This window comes from Oenanthe melanoleuca, chromosome 5, assembly GCF_029582105.1.
Source record: "Oenanthe melanoleuca isolate GR-GAL-2019-014 chromosome 5, OMel1.0, whole genome shotgun sequence".
Taxonomy (NCBI): domain Eukaryota; kingdom Metazoa; phylum Chordata; class Aves; order Passeriformes; family Muscicapidae; genus Oenanthe; species Oenanthe melanoleuca.
In genome coordinates, this window is record NC_079339.1 from 52,955,496 (window position 1) to 52,971,272 (window position 15,777).

At 43.3% G+C, this 15,777-nt stretch overlaps 1 protein-coding gene across 1 annotated transcript; it reads right to left on the reverse strand.

Moving 5' to 3' along the window:
* On the reverse strand, positions 1-1,427 carry GPR132 (G protein-coupled receptor 132). The gene has a single exon (XM_056493157.1). It carries the CDS (start codon positions 1,394-1,396, stop codon positions 314-316), a length of 1,083 nt encoding a protein of 360 aa, XP_056349132.1. The 5' UTR covers positions 1,397-1,427; the 3' UTR covers positions 1-313.
* Between the last annotated feature and the right edge of the window lie 14,350 nt (positions 1,428-15,777).

Here is a 15,777-nt window from a genome sequence, read left to right on the forward strand (position 1 = left end):
TTGCTCAGAACATAAAACTGGTTTTATTTCATATGAGAATAAGAGTCAGTCCAAAAAAATAATCTTTTAAGATCCCAATTTGAGTCAAAGTAAATTACTTAGTTTATTCAGCATATCCTTAGCAAAGCAGTATTTTCGCCAATGATGCTGGTGGGCAAAGCTTATTGTAGGAGACAAACAGAAATGTGAATTATTGCTCCCATAGTGTCCTCAAGGAGTTAATGGCCCATGCAGGACAAGATGATGTCAGCATGCAAAAACTTGTGTCCTGCAGCTGGTACTGGGAGCTTCTTATTTGTTCAGCAGCTACCAGCTAGCTGCCACTTTCCACATCTCTGGCACTAGCACAGGCCTGAATGTCAGATGAATCTGCTATTTCTCTGTTTTCTTCTCTTTGGCCCCCTTCCTGTGATTCTTTTGGAGTTTCCAATTTTATGGTGTCAGTATTGTGATCACTGGATGAATTTAGCTTGGTTGAGTTCCATCTCCATCTTCTCAGGCTCCTGTAAGTTTCTTCTCTGATGTTTTCACTGACCAGAACGTAAATGATTGGATCAGCAGCACCGTTTGCAGTGCCTAAACACAGAAACGCTGTAAAAACTGAATATACCTTGTTTTCAAATGGGCATGGGCAGTCCTGATGAAACATAAAGTATATGGCTCTTATCACGAGCATCACATGGTATGGAGCAAAGCAGATCAAGAAAATAAAAATAATGGCAATAGCCACATTCTTCACTTTGTTTTTCTGGTGACAAGTCAAACTGATGCTTCTTTTTGTAGCTTGGAAAATACTGTAGTTTGTAAAAATGAGGATCATGAAGGGTATGGCAAATCCAAATATGAATCTAGCAATGTTTAAAGAAGACAATAATACGCTAAGGGGCACTGCTTCAAAACAGGTTCCCTTTTCTTCCATGAAAAATACTGGAGTGTGGATTGCTGCAACCACAGCACAGAGAACACAGACTATTATGATGGCCTTTTTGTTTTCTCTTCTCCCCTTTGATTCCACAGAATACACCAGTGCCATGTAACGATCCAGAGAGATGCAGCACAAAAGCAGAATGCTGATGTAGATATTGCAGAAGAAGATGAATCCTGTCATTTTGCAAGAAATGTCACCCATGTTCCACTTGTGCCCGTTTTGCACATAGATAATCCAGAAAGGCAAGGTACCTAAATACATCAGATCACACAATGATAAACTGAAAATGTAGATGGCATGTACTTTTTTCCTTTGGATTTGTAGAAATGTAAGCAGAGAAGTTAAGCAATTTGCTGGAATGCCTATAGTAAAAACCATGCTGTAAACAGCAACCAGAAGTATCCGACTCTCTTCATAGGGCATTTCTGGGCAAGTGGAGTTATCACTTTTGTTTAGACAAAGTTCCATTATGATGGGTGGTTCCAATGTTCCAGCTGATATTTCCTGAGAATCAGAAGACAAGGTGGAAAGTTAGCACTGCATCACTTAAAAATGTGTCAGTAAATGTTATGGTCCCAGAGCTGCCAACTTGACATGTCAGTGGAGCAAGTGGGATGGGGGATGTTTGAAAGGTTCCCCTCAGACACAAACTGAGAAAGAGGGTCATATCCCTCCACCTCTGAGAGCTGGACTGGATTCTGGTGGCTATGTGGAAGCTCTCTCAAGGGGGATATGGAGTTTTGTCCTCGGACATAAAATCATCCTTCTCATTTTTGTCAGTTCCCATTCTAAAATCATATCATAAATGCTAAAACTGCCATCATTCTTCATGCCATGTATCACCTGCACCCAAAATCTCACGTGGGAATCAGCCTACAAAAGTAAGGTATGTGAAGCTGTAGAGCAGCTTAGACATATTTAAAAAAAAAAGCTGGGTTCAGTATTGTCCCATTTTCACAGTGAATGGAGAAAAGGATCCTCACTGCTGCATGGAGAAGATGACACAGTACTCACACTAGGGATAGGACCTGAGGAAATGGCCTGAAATGGTGTCAGGGGAGGTTTGGATTGGATATTAGAAAAAGGTTCTTAACCCAGAGGGTGTCTGAGCTGGTGTTAACTTATGAACATGGTGGTTGTAATATGGGTTGGTGGTGGAGAAGGAGGGGTTCTCTTCTGGGCCACCTACCAAACTGCTGTGTAGAGGGGATAAAAAGGGTGTTTGATTTCAGGGGCAGCAGTGGTTCTCTGCCCAGGCCTTATCTGTGATCTGACATACAGAGCTTGTCCTCTACTCAAACATGCCTGGAAGTGTGAGAGCTGCTGTGCACCTGCACACCCCAGAGCTGCTGCACAACTCCAGAGCTGCTGCACACCTGCACACCCCAGAGCTGCTGTGCACCTGTACACCACAGAGCTGCTGTACAGGTGTACACCACAGAGGGTCTTGGACACCTCCCCTTCCAGGTAAAGCACAGGAGGTGAATACAGCTCATGGTCAGGCAGATGGTGACATCCAGGGCAGGGACATGGCACAAGTCACACACCACCTTAGTTAGTCATCAGCTTGTCTCTCCCACACATCCCAATAGAAACACTTTCAGGAGTGGTTGAGTGTGCTGTCTCCTTCCCTGCTCCTGGCTTTGCACACTTCTCTCAAGCCTGTGCTTGTCTGAATATTCTCCTTTCTGTTTGGCTTCCCCCAGGGCAGTCAGTGATGGTGCAGGGCAGGAAACAGTAGAAGAGTTCTGTGGACACATGGCTCCCAATGCTTGTCTTGCCTCCTCCCCTGTCACTTTTGCTCCAAGTCTCCTTCCCATGCTCAGCACCCATGAGGGAGCCTCAGGAAGGAGATGCCTCTGGTTTTCTAAGCTTTGCCTGGAGCAGGAATTTTTCCTTGGTGTTTGGCACAGGACTAAGCCACAGGGCTGGGGCTGAGGTGAAGAGAGCTTGACCTGTAAATGGCTGTCAGCTGCCAAGTGCAGCACCTTAGCTGCCAAGGTGTGGCCACAGGCGTGGATTTACCCTCCACAAGAAAAAGCAGGTGCTGAAAGACTGTCCTGGAGTTTTGGCCTGTCAGCTTGGGAACTTGTATCCCTCCCAGCAGGAATGTTCCAAGTCCCAGCCCAATAAAAAGAAGGAGGAGAGGAGACCACTCTGCTTGGCTCCTCACCTTCTCCAGGCTCTCAGCCCTGTCCAGGGAAGAGACTTCTTCCACTGGCCACTGCATCCACCCCTAGTGCAGGGCTTCACTTGCCTCCACTCAGTTCTCCAGGCCTGCAGAAAGGTTTCCCCCTCAAACTGAAGATCACAAAGCAGAACTCAGCAGACAATTTATGAAATTTCTCCTGGTGACATTTTCACTTGTCTTGACACACCCTTAAGGGGAAGGAAGTAACACCACACTCAACAATCAACCCTGTGACTAAAGTCAACATCTCCCTCTACCTAAACCCCTCTTCAATTGAAAGCACATTTATATCTTCTCAGACCTTCAGGGTTTAATAGTCTGATGCTTGGCTCAGCCCAGAAGATTCCCAGTTATGTCTTCCTCTGGGATGTCGAGGCTAACCTGCATCTCAAATATTAATTCAAGCGAAAAACAGTAATAATTACACAGATGAAAAAAAAAAACCCAAAAAACCTATACTCCATTTTCTATTAATATTTGTGATGATCAGTTTTGGTTTGAATACCAGAACTCAAGAGATTTATCATACCCAGCAATTTTCAAGCATTTATAAAGGATCAAATGTCGTGATGATGACAGGATGAGCAACATCCAAGAACATATTTGTGAGATACAAACTATTCCAGTGAGTTGTCTGTGCTGCCCTGTATTGTTCAGTCGAGCAAAGCCTCTCCAAAGTAGCTGTTTTCACCTTTTTGTGGCCCATCCTGATCTGCTACGTCTCACCAGCTATAATTGGTGTTACAGCAGCTACTGGCTGTGTTTTGCATCAACAGCTCAAATGTATTTTTGTCAGCCCTCTGAGGCTTCTTGCTCTGTGAGAATCTGCACCAGACAAACCGCAGGTTCTCACCTTCAAGATGTTCAAAATGTCTCATCTTCCAGGACAGAGAGGTCACGAAGCACCTGAGCACAAATCACTGGAAGACAGGGTCACCCACTACGATTTGCTGCATGCCTGCTCTGTATCTACACTCTTCCATTTCTAGTGTTCTTGTGTTGTGTCCACACTGTTAGACAATTAGATAATTATGTTTCAAACTCCTAAGATGCAGTGGCTCCTGCTGCTCATTTGGGCCAGCTGCATTAATCTTTTCTCAAGAAAAATCTTTTCAGTAACAGTGAAGTGTAAAAAAAGCGAAGTGAAAACAAGCAGGAAAGCAAAAGGCTTTACTTCGTCTATTTTTTTTTTGTTTTGTTATTTTTGTATGAACTGCTCATGTGAAACTGTTTAAATTTCTAAAGGAGAAGTTGGAGTGATAAGAATAGCTGCTATTAGAAAAAATAAAAAAAGAAAATTACAGATATGGCTACCAGGAAGAAAAGGATAAGTTTAAAAAAGCACAATAGTTGGACAGAGACTTGTTTAAATTCTTTGAAGTAACTCACCTGAGATATACAGAGGGAAAAAACCTGTGTGTCTTAAAGCATAACTCAGCCTTCAGTGAAAGAGGACCTGAGTTTCTCCTGAGGGATTTTGTGTGCTTTCCTTAGCAGAATGTTGTGCTGGGAGGATTTGACTCAAGGGTGCCAGCAGGATGTCAGCTGGATACTCCAATCTGACACTGAAACACATCAGTTCCCAGATATGACATTTATATCACCTACAATGCTTGCCACCAGCAATGTCACTTCTCCCACATGTGAACCTGTAAATTTTCATCTGAAAAACTTTTGGGTCTCTTAATCTGAAAGTAAGAAATTGCTGTAAATAAGAATTTGCTCTGCTGTTCTTGAAAGAAGGAAAAATGTTTATTATGTCTTTGAACAGAAACAGATTGTGGCCCATTTGCCCAGCAAGTCAATGAACTGTTTTATTTTTTTCCCCATTATTAATAAACAAATTAGTAGAGGAAGTCACTCCTATAAGCAAATCTCAGCATAAAAAGGAGAAACAGCCATGGCTTCACTCATCATTCCAATCATTTTTACTGACACATACAACACTGTTGGGATTTGAAGCTATATAATTTGAAATTTGGACATAAACCCATGTATTTTCAACCAACATAATTTAAAATTTGAACATAATATATGAATGTATAATCTTGGCACTATATAGTTTCAAAATGCTTTTTAAAAAAAAATTTTAAAAATTTTTTAAAGCTATCCTGGGAATCCAGCCTGAGCACAACTCCATCCTAAAATATTTTTCTTCCACTGGTGAAGCAGGTAACCCTTCTCTTGCCTAGTGCTGTTTAAAGCAAGTTACAGGACATTTGTAGGCTGAAAGCAGCAAGACCCTGGGATTAGTTATACAGCCTTAATATTTAATTCTATATTGCAGATATGAGATATAATGCTGATAGAAGGAGTCTTATAAAGATATTAAAATAAATATAATAATAAATACAGAAATAAAGAAGATATTTGGTAGAAGAGAGAAGTTATTAATCAATTGCCATTCAGGAGGGGAGGAGCTCAGCAAATACTTGATTTACCTCAAGATAACACTGTTCATAGATGTGAACTCTCAATGACTGCAGATTTTAAATACCTACGTGCAGGTTTTTACATAAAGCCATAGATCCACTTCCCCTTGTCCACAATCTAACAATCCCACAGTAGTACTAAATGTGCTAATTTGCTGAAATGAGCAGCTGTGGTATGACTAAGGGGAACTGTCATAATTCAGGTTGAACAAAGGCCCAGTTTTAAAGAGTGATTCTTCCCTAATCTGGGTGTCCTAGTGCCATGTTACCTGGAGAGGGACTGCCCAGGAGAGAAGAGTGTCTGCTAGGTGGGACAGAAGTATGTTGACATATTGAACATACATGTTGAAATATGGTCCTGATACTGGGTTTAACACCACAATATTCAACATGTATAAAAGCAAGTAAAACTGCTTAAATGCCATTGTAGATAGGGGAAGTTCACAGGTGAAAAACAGACTCCAAAATCCACCCATACCAGGGGACTTTTTTCTTCAGTCTCATGATTCAAAGGGTATGAGTCAGGATTTTGGGACTTTGGACCTAGCAAAGTTTCCCAGTCCTCCCAGAGAGCATCAGACTGCAGCTATTGCAGGGCAGATTTACTCCCTGGTACCTTCCAGCTTGTGTGGAAAAGATCCCAGAGCCAGAGGAATGGCTCCGTGGCCAGAGGAAACATCTGGAAGCCCAGAAAAGCTGTCATAAATTTGAGGCTAAACTATGAAGCCTGTCAAGTCAAAAGGCTGAGGAAAGTGTAGGTGTTGGAGCAGAAGCAGTGAAAGTGAGCAACTGAGAGTGGTTCTGCTTGACACCTGAAATCTGAAACTGGAGCTCAATGACTCCCTAAAGTCATTGCAGCTTAATTAGTGGCCTTGACATTGGGGGCTAATTGCATATAGCTTCTGTTAAAGAAGTGGCTCATTTGGAAACTCATCTGACCAAATTTTCCAAATGGCTTGTGCTGGAACTGCAAAGTTTTAGAAGAGGATGACAGAGGTGATTCCCATTCCTCTCCTGCATCAGGGTGCTGAAGGATGCTGAAGCCCAGCCAAGTGCCAGCAGATTTGGCACTAAGGGCTTACAAGTGGATGGATACTGCTCTGGATTCCCAAAAGAACAGGCTGGGATGTTGGAGAACAGGCTGGGATATCAGGGAACAAGCTGTTTTAACAAGGTGAGGATGTCTGGCTATGCTGGCACACTGTTAGAGGTGAATGTGTCTTATTGCCAGGTTTAAGGAAAATCTGACTTCAAGCAGCTGAACAAAGAAGCACCAAAATCTATGTCCAAACCCACCAGTGTACTCCTTAAAAAGGGGTGCTCTGTTATCCTTTAGATTTTAGGATTTCCCCAGCAGCTACTTATGGGTATCTCCCTCCTTATTCTTGGCCTCCAGGCCTTCAAACAGGAGACCCCTGCCGAACCTTTGGCACCTGCAGTTAGAAACACACCAGGAGCCATAGAAAGGTCCAGTCTAGAGCCAAACCAGGCAGTGACACTTGCAGAGAATATTTATTCATAACCAAACACATATGTTCAAACTCCCAAATTCACAAGCTTCCCTTCTTCCTGTATTGACACCTTCACTGCACTCATTACAGTCACAGGGATCACAGGCTCTTTCTGCATCCCCAAAATGTGTTTGTGTTTTTCATCCCTCTGAAATCCCCCAGTCACAGCAAGGCCTAACTGTGCTGCAAAGAGTGAGCACAGATAGGATGGCTTCTCTTTGCCAGGAGCAGGAAAATGCAAAGATAGTGTTGAGCTTTGACCTTGTGACAGTAGATTATGTCTCCCCAGGAGGGGTCTTGGTCCTGCCCTTGTGGGTCTGTGATGATGCCTGTGGTGGCATCATCAATACTAAAGATGTTGCTGGGAAACAAAGAGCAAAGGGTTGCCCAAAATAATTTCATGACCAGTCAGATTTGGGCTCAATGACATAATGGCTGCTACTGACTAGTCTAGCTAGTTTTGTCTCAAAATTGTTTTACTTTTGTCTGAAGTGGATGTCTCTGAGCCAGTAGGACTTGTAAAACCACAGTGCCTTTTTTACTTGAAACAATTCTATTTTTAACAGAGTGCCTACAAGTGGTATTTAACAGTGCTCTGAACTTAAACACATATATTTCCTCCTTCTCCATTTACCATGAAACACAATTTCTTTGTTCCTCTTTTTCCTCTGATTTGCTCTCAACTAATTGGAGAACTTCCATTTTCCCTTTTAACATCTGGGTCACCTCCTGTAGCTACCTTACCATACCCAGCAGCAGGGCTTTCCCCTTCAGACTTTAATGACACCACCAAAAAAAAAACTAAGATTCCTCTTTGCATGTACACACACCTCTGACATGTCTGGGAGCCCACTCACTTCTGCTAAACCTGTCATGTTTTGTCCCAGTCCTCAGCTCTGATCTCTTCTGGCTATTTATAAGTCTACCACAATGAGCATCTCATTCTTTGTTGGCACACTTAGGATCTACCCTGGAAGTTATCAATGTAAAAATCCCAGTTAGTAGATATTTCCTGACACTTGACAGCAGAATAATTTGTGTGATCACAGCGAGGCTGTGAGATCAGTGTCTCCCAAAAGGATTGGGAAGTGCTGAACCTGAAGAGCTGTCTGCACTTTCAGGCAGAAATCTGTACAGAGGGGGTGTCCAACTCAGACTTTAAATTTCTTTAAATATAGCATCCTGTGTACAGAACTTTGAAAAAATGTCTCAGAAGAACATCAGTCTTGCCCATTCTGTACTAACAAGCAGAATAAGTGGGTTTTTTGTTTTATTTTTCCCTTTAGTTTTGTTACCCCCCTACACCCCTCTTCCTCACAATGAAGTTACTGGGAGTTAAAGAGATGCTGGTTTAGAGGCAGCAGCAGCAGATCTAAATGGGATTATGAGAAGGACAGGTTTAAAATAAACCCAGATGCTCTTTGGTGTTTGGCAAAGTAGTCAACTCTGAAAACATTTGACAAAAAAAAAAAAAAGGTAATTTAAACTCCAGTTAGTCTCCACATTCCTGAGTGCCAGAGAGCAGCAGTGCTGTGTGAATAAAAGGTGGAGAAAAAGAAGGAATGTAGTGTATCCAATTAGTCTTTATAGACCAGCAGGTAAACTTGACAATTAAATGCCTGCCTTGCTTTTCCAGCAGAGTAAGGATGAGAGGAAGGGCTGGATGTGAATTCTCAGCATTCATATTTCTATTATAATTCAGTATTCATGGCTCAGGCACTGCAGTAATAGGTAAAGCTAACCTCACAGCAACTTCTATTCTGCCAAAATCCTTCAACCCTAATAATCATCTATCCCTGACTGGAACGAAAGTTGATTTCTAAGAGAAATACTTTTTTTATAGGAAAGGGAATTCGTAAAGAAGACAGATAGAAAGGACTGCATCAGCTGCAGTTAATTAATACAAACCCAGCAACTACATCAATCACAAGATTTAGACTATAGTGAAGCATCCACTCTATCTGCATTTCTCGAGCACAAACACACAGCATGGAGAAACAGTGACCAAAACAGAACAAAGGAAAATGCTGCTAAATAGAAGCAATGCCTTGACTCAGAGATGGAACACTTACCATTTTTTTTTCTTTTTTAACCCTGGGTTTTGCAGGTGGAGTGCCCCAGCTCGTGCTGTGGTCCGACAGAACTGCAGGAAGTAGCGGGTGATACCACGTGCAGTCCCAAGTGCTGAGAGCTGAAAGAAGTTCTGTGGGCACAGCTTCATCAGACTCCCCAAGTGTGTCACTTGTAGGTGGGCGTGCACAGGAAGCAGAGGGTATCCACCAAAAAATAAAAGTGTTTGCTTTCAAATTCTGTCACTTGTACAGGGGTGAGAGGTTGCTTTTGTGACTGCCAGACTAATTTGGGCTCCTGTTCTGGCTGTGTACCTAAATTACTGCAAACATGCCCCAGAGGGACAAGGGACTGATGAACTGCCCCAAGCCCTGTGGCTCTCCAGGGGCAGGGCACCTGCAGGAGGTGCTGGTTTCTGCTCTGGAGATAATTCCCACTCTGGTGAGACACATGAACTCACCTGAATGTGTGTGAATTGGCTGGGTACTGGAAAATGGGAAATGTAATATATTAGATATTAGAGAATATATTAGAGCCCAATAAAGGGGGTGGTGACTGGAGAGAAAGCCTATACTGGTGCCAGATGGGATAGAAAAGGCTGAGAAGGCTAAAGAAGATTTGATGGTGGTTTGAGCACCTTCTAGACAAGGAAGAATTCAGTTGTAGGAATTCCTTAATAGCAAAGATCATTGATAAGAAGGAGCATATGACCTTTACCAAGTGTCCTAGTTCAGGCTTTATGTGAAGAAGATCCCAGTGTTACATTGCTGGCCTAGACCTTGTTTGTGAGACCTGTTCTATGTGTTTTTGCAAATGCTGTGTCACTCAAAGTCAGTTATGACCAGATTTATTAAGTTTTCAGGTAACTCCTCCAGTCCCACTTGCAGTGAGGTGCTTACAGGACCCCACGAGGGTCTGTCAGTGCTTACAGACTGCTGAGGGCTAAGGTGGGACAGAAGGAACTCTAGGGTGGCAACCTAAGGCAAGCAGAGAACTGAATTTACTTTTGCTATCTGTATTGAAAGTGAAATATTTCTTCTGAAAATTAAAGAAATGCTTGGTATGTACTTTCATTCTGGTGTGAAAAAGTTACTTTGGTTCTGTTCTGGAGAAGGTTTCTGGGGATGGGTCTTTCTGTGGAGAGCAATTTATTCTCAGGAGCCAGAAGGAATTGGGGAAAAAAGAGGCTGAAGCTGGTTTCTATCTGTGGAGAAGAATAGGTGAAATTTCTGTCTGCACCAGCTCAGCTTGACTGGACATATTGCTGGAACCAGTCTGTGCTCTGCCTCAAACATGTGATTTCATATTGCTCCTTCTCTGTGCAGAAATCAAACCCAAAAGAAAACACAATAAGGAATAATGTTTCTGAAATGACTACAGCTGATTTGTCTCTGTATTTGTCTTTCATTCAGACATGTGGGACAGAAAAGAGCAGAGTGCTCTCAGACCTGAAGAGCTGAAGTTTTCATAGAGACCAGTGGGATCCTCTGTATTTGTGATGTACCAGCTCAGGGTTCCCATTTGGCTGCAATCAGCTGTAGGGTCAAATATCTGCCTGATTGTTTTCTCTCTGATGTTTGGTTTAGGATAGTCAGAAACACATTTGCTTTTTCTGACTAGATTTTATGATGAAACTTTGAAAATTGCATGGTCCTCCATGGGAAATGAAAGATTACACATCTCTGTGCCCTTGAATCTTCCAGTCAGACTTGAAAAGTATTGCTATTTATCTTCTTCATGCTTCTCTCAATAACACAGCCTCAACTGACATCACCCACAACCATTCCCCTACAAGATTTCATGTTGGAAGATGCTTTCAAAAACCTTTGACAAGATCTTCTGTGACTGGAGATGAACACCAAGCTAGACCTTCTGTGGGTAGCAAAACCAAACCAAACACTTCAAGTAACTTTCTTCTGTTTTTGGTAGATATAATACAAGCATAACAGCAATATAAATGTTGGTCTGAGCTGTATTGTACTGATATCTTACCTAATCAGTAAAAAAAAGATCAGATGAAGAACCACTTAAAGCAGAGTGCAGAAACTCTCTGGCCAAATCCAGTTGAAGTAGATGGAAATGTTTTTAACCTCAGTGATTTGAGATTGGGCATTTTGAGAATGTTTCTTTCTGCCATTTAATTTCTGGGTGCTATTTAGCTAGTTGCCTTTAAGGTAGCATGTTCAAGCAAGGTAAGCTGCATAAGTGATGTCTTCTATGCACTCTTCATCATTTTCCTACTGAGGTACAGTGATTGTCCAAACAATGAGAGGAAGGGGTCCAGCCTTGTTTTAACTCAGTTCTGCATAACACAGATTTTTTTTTTAATTTTCACAGCACTATGATAGAGAATTGCTTATGCACCACTGATCAGTGAACAGAAATAGCTGTGGAAGACTGATGGGATCCAATGTGTTTGAAAGACTTTTAGACTTGAGTTTTTCACTGCCCTTTTCTTTCATTTAGAAACTACCAAGAGAAAAGCAGGTAGGATATTTCTCTCTTCCACTGTGTATGAAAATGTTCTGTGTTAATGTTATCTTCCCCTGGTTGTGACCAACAAGAACCAATAAATGAAGGAAATGTCAGATCACCTGCCTCTCTTTCATCCACTTGCAACTGAATACCATGTCGTGGTCATATATTGCAAAAGATTACCCAGGAAGACAATTTTGTGTAGTCATGCATCTTTTTTATAGGTAACCAAGGTTCATTTTTCTTGGAAAATGATAGAATATTGCTTTAAATTTGTGGCATGGGAAGTGAGGAAATGGAAACAGTGTCTTGAAGTACAGGTCTTAGTAGGAAACAGCCAAATGTCTGTCTCTTCTGTTACCAGGCAGTGCACTGAATGGGGACAGAGCTGCAGACCTGTCTGAGACTGAAGCATGTACAGGATGGTAAAAAGAACTTTCTTAATCATAATCAAGGCAGGAAAGTGCCCAAGAGTCTCTCTAGGACAGCAGTGTCCAGGGGCTAAGGAGCACTGAGCACTGGCTGAAGCACTGTGTGGGTGTCCCTGCACTGGTATGATCCACAGCTGTGCCCAGCAAAGAATCTCAGTAGCCTGTGGTTCAAAGTTGGTTGTCTGTGATGTCACACTTGGTTGGTGGCTGTGATGCTGTTGGTCTGGGACAGGAAGCTGGCCACAGTGCTTTTTTTCAGTCTGCGTTAGGATCAATGACAGGTTGGATCCTTCTGCTAAAACCAGCCAGAATGTGCTAAACTCTGCTCAGCTTCCTCCCAGCCACTTCCTACCAGCAGAGCCTTTCCCTCACACGAGGTGCATACACGTGCCAGGCCAGCTGAGCGACAAAACCGCTGCGCTGAGCCCAGCACAGAGCTCTCACCATTTTAGTCTGACCATGCACCCCCAGCCCATAGCAGGCAGTCTGCAGGGAATGCAGGAGCCTTCCAGCCCTGCTGCTGGAAATTAAAAACATGGGGTTGTCAGTTGCTAAGATTTTTGATTCAGTGGCTTTCCTACACCTGAAGGGCAGGATGACAGTCAGATTCCTGCTGCTTAGTCAGGCTGCATAAATGCTTGCATCTCACATCTCTGCTGGGAAGCCCTCCTGCTTTAAGTTTGCCTGTTTTTATGAGTGGTGTGTCAAAATTTGGCTGTTCTCCTTTTTTAGTGCTGCAGTGTGCCTCAGGGGTGGAAATCCACTAAGTTGAGTGTGACTGATCATGCTCTCCTCAAGGAAGGGTCTCTTATTCTGAAGAGAGAAACTCTTAATGCTTGACAGTTCTACCCTGTCACATACTGGGATTAATGTGGTCACTTGTCAGGAGCTGGCTGTCACACAGAGCTTCTGAGAGACCACTGACTTCTCTGGAGCAAAACCAGCTTTATCCTCTGTGTGCTAAGAGTGGAGAGGTGCCAGTCTGTACCTCAGTGTCCTTGGGATGAGGTGGGGTTCTATCTAACAGCTGCTTTGACACAGCCTGCTGCCAGTGGTGTGGCCAAAGCTGACAGCAAGTGTGCTGCTGCAGCTCAGGGAATTTGGCTCCAAACTTTGAACTCAGTCTCTGAACACGTGTGTTCCCAAGCATCCCAGCCCATCCACTTTGTCCTTTCATTCAGCTCCAGCTGTTGGGATAGAAGGAAACTGAAAACATAATGAATTATCAGTCACCCATCACTACCTGCCATGCTGCACCACAGGCTCAGCTCTGCTTCTCACACTGCACGTGCAGCCTTGTGACAGATAATGTCTGGCTTTCTTTTCTTATAAAAACCTCTCCTTATACTAAGAAACTCTAACACCCACAGGGGTAGAAAGCTTACAGTTGTTAGTGCATGGGGAGGAAAAGGGTGTGGTTCAAAGAAAACTCACTTAGAAGTTTTTTTACAAACTCAAAGCAGCAGCAATGCTGGGCCAAGACCTGAAATTGGTTCAAACCTCACAAGTCAGAAAGAAGTTCAAGCTGGTTTTGCATCTTGTGCAAACAGCTAATATGATTACCCAGAGAGCTCTGTGCTACTGCAGGGCTCCTGTATTTTTGGATATGAAATCTCAGGTTAACCCAAAAACTGTGTCAACTGTGGAAGCAAAGTCATAAAATTCATCCTCCACATTCCAAATCCCAAGGGAGCAGAGTGGCTGAAGAACAAGGAATCGACACACACAGAAGTGCCTGGGGTTCAGATAAACCAAATCTCACCCAAACACTCTGCTGCAAGGCCAAAAATTTTTTTGCTATTGTTGTTTTCCCCTTAGCCTCCTTCAGTTTGCCCTGCAGCCAGGCTGGACCCTGCAGGGATTCAAAGGGATTTGGTGTTTGCATTGCATCAGCTCCTCCTGCTGCGGTCAGGGACCCTCGCTGCCAGCTCTCCGTGGCAGACACCCCAGCAGTCCACTCGTAGAGCTGCACCAAGCCCTGGAGGGGGTGGCTTTAGGAAGCTGGTACCTGCCAGGGGAGGATGTCACAGAGCTGGCAGGAGCCCGTGGGTGACCCCGGCTGGGGCTCAGCACCGAGGGGCACCTTAGAGAAAAGCCGCAGACAGGAAAGCAGGAAACGTTTTGCAGAACAGAGATAACAGAGAATAATGCTCTGTAGATGGTTTGATTTACTGATTTACACACACAGGGTCTGCCATGTAAGCACACAGGAAAAGGAAATGGAATGGAGGAGGAGGGGGAGGAAAAAGGCAAGAGGACAACAAAACAGGCTGGCAGGTTTCATTGGGAACAGGACTTCATGTGCTGGGTTTTGGCCTGAGCATGGCGTGCTGTGGAGGTCTGCAGTCACACATGGACACCCACCATTGTGAACCCATTGTTTCAAAAGTTTTCTTTATCAAAATGGGCAACTTGCATCATCTTGGGGTCCTTCTGCACCAAGAATTCCCTGATGTAAACAGCTGGAATCACCCTGGGCACGCCAGACCTTATTGAGAGCAAATGAGTTCCTGAGCCACTGATCTGAACTTCAGCTGTGTGATGCAGGAGTAGAGGGTAGAGTTGTGAGCCCTCTGCTCTGTTGCTCAGATTTTCACCAAAAAAAAAAAAAGGAGACTTCAGAGTCTCTGTCACTTCCTTTGGGGTGAACTCTCCCCTGACATGAGCCTCAGCAAGCAGTGGGATGCACACTCCTGCCAGCAGCAGGTCTCTCTGCAGAACCTCTGCACAAAGTCACTTTTGTGAACCTTTGTCAGACTTCTTGTGGTTCACCTGACTGTGGAGGAGCTCACAGACTTGGGCAGGCTCCACTTTACAATTACTTTTTTCTCAATTCAGCCCACTTCCTTTGTGTCACTGAGCTGCAGAAGCTGGGGCTCACACGTGGTTGGTGAACTTCGCAGTGGCCAGGCCATGGAACCACCTCCTGCAGTGGGTGGTCACCTCTGATGTCCTTTTTGGCCACCTCTGAGTCTTGGTGGGTGCTGGTGGGTGTGAAAGACCCCTTCCAGTCTCTGCTGGAATCAAAGAATAGAATCATTTAGGTTGCAAAAGACCTCTGAGGTCATCCAGTCCAACTGTTAACCCAGCACTTCCAAGTTCACCACCAAAGCATGTCCCTACATTCCACAACCACACATCTTTTGAATGCTTTCATGAAGAGTTCAAAAAATGTATTGTTATAAGCAACTTAATGTTTTGAAGAAAGGAAAAAGTTGAAAGCATCATATTAGGCTCCAACTAAAGTGATAGATTTAGTGGGGCACATATTTGGAGATGTTTGCTTCACTTTTTCTCAGATAAATTCCCTGATACAGTCTGAAAAAATAAATATGGTCCTCCATGGGATTTCTATGTACACCCCAAAGAGAAAGAAAATCCAAGCTTTTCTCCCTTCTTTCCCACCAGTTTTTCAGATCCTTTTTCTCCATCATAATAACGGAATAGACAACAGAAAAATCTACTGGAAATCACCCTTGAAAACATTGACTTTTGAGCTCTGTCACTTTTTTTTTTCAGTATAAATGTATCTTGCTATAAATTGGTCTTCCTGTAGACACCTGGGATTTTGTTCTGTGTTCAGCAGTTTGCTTTCACTTAAACAATGAATTTACAGCCTCATTTTCCAAGCATGATTTTCATGCCCTCCTTTCTGTGCTGAGAATTTACTTTTTGCAGTTCATTTGTGAAGCAACCATATAAATTGGAAAGATTCTTCAACATTACAAAACATCCTTTC

What these genes read in the sequence shown, in the direction of transcription:
- GPR132 (XM_056493157.1), bottom strand. Translation starts at nt 1,396, where the DNA reads ATGGAACTTTGTCTAAACAAAAGTGATAACTCCACTTGCCCAGAAATG.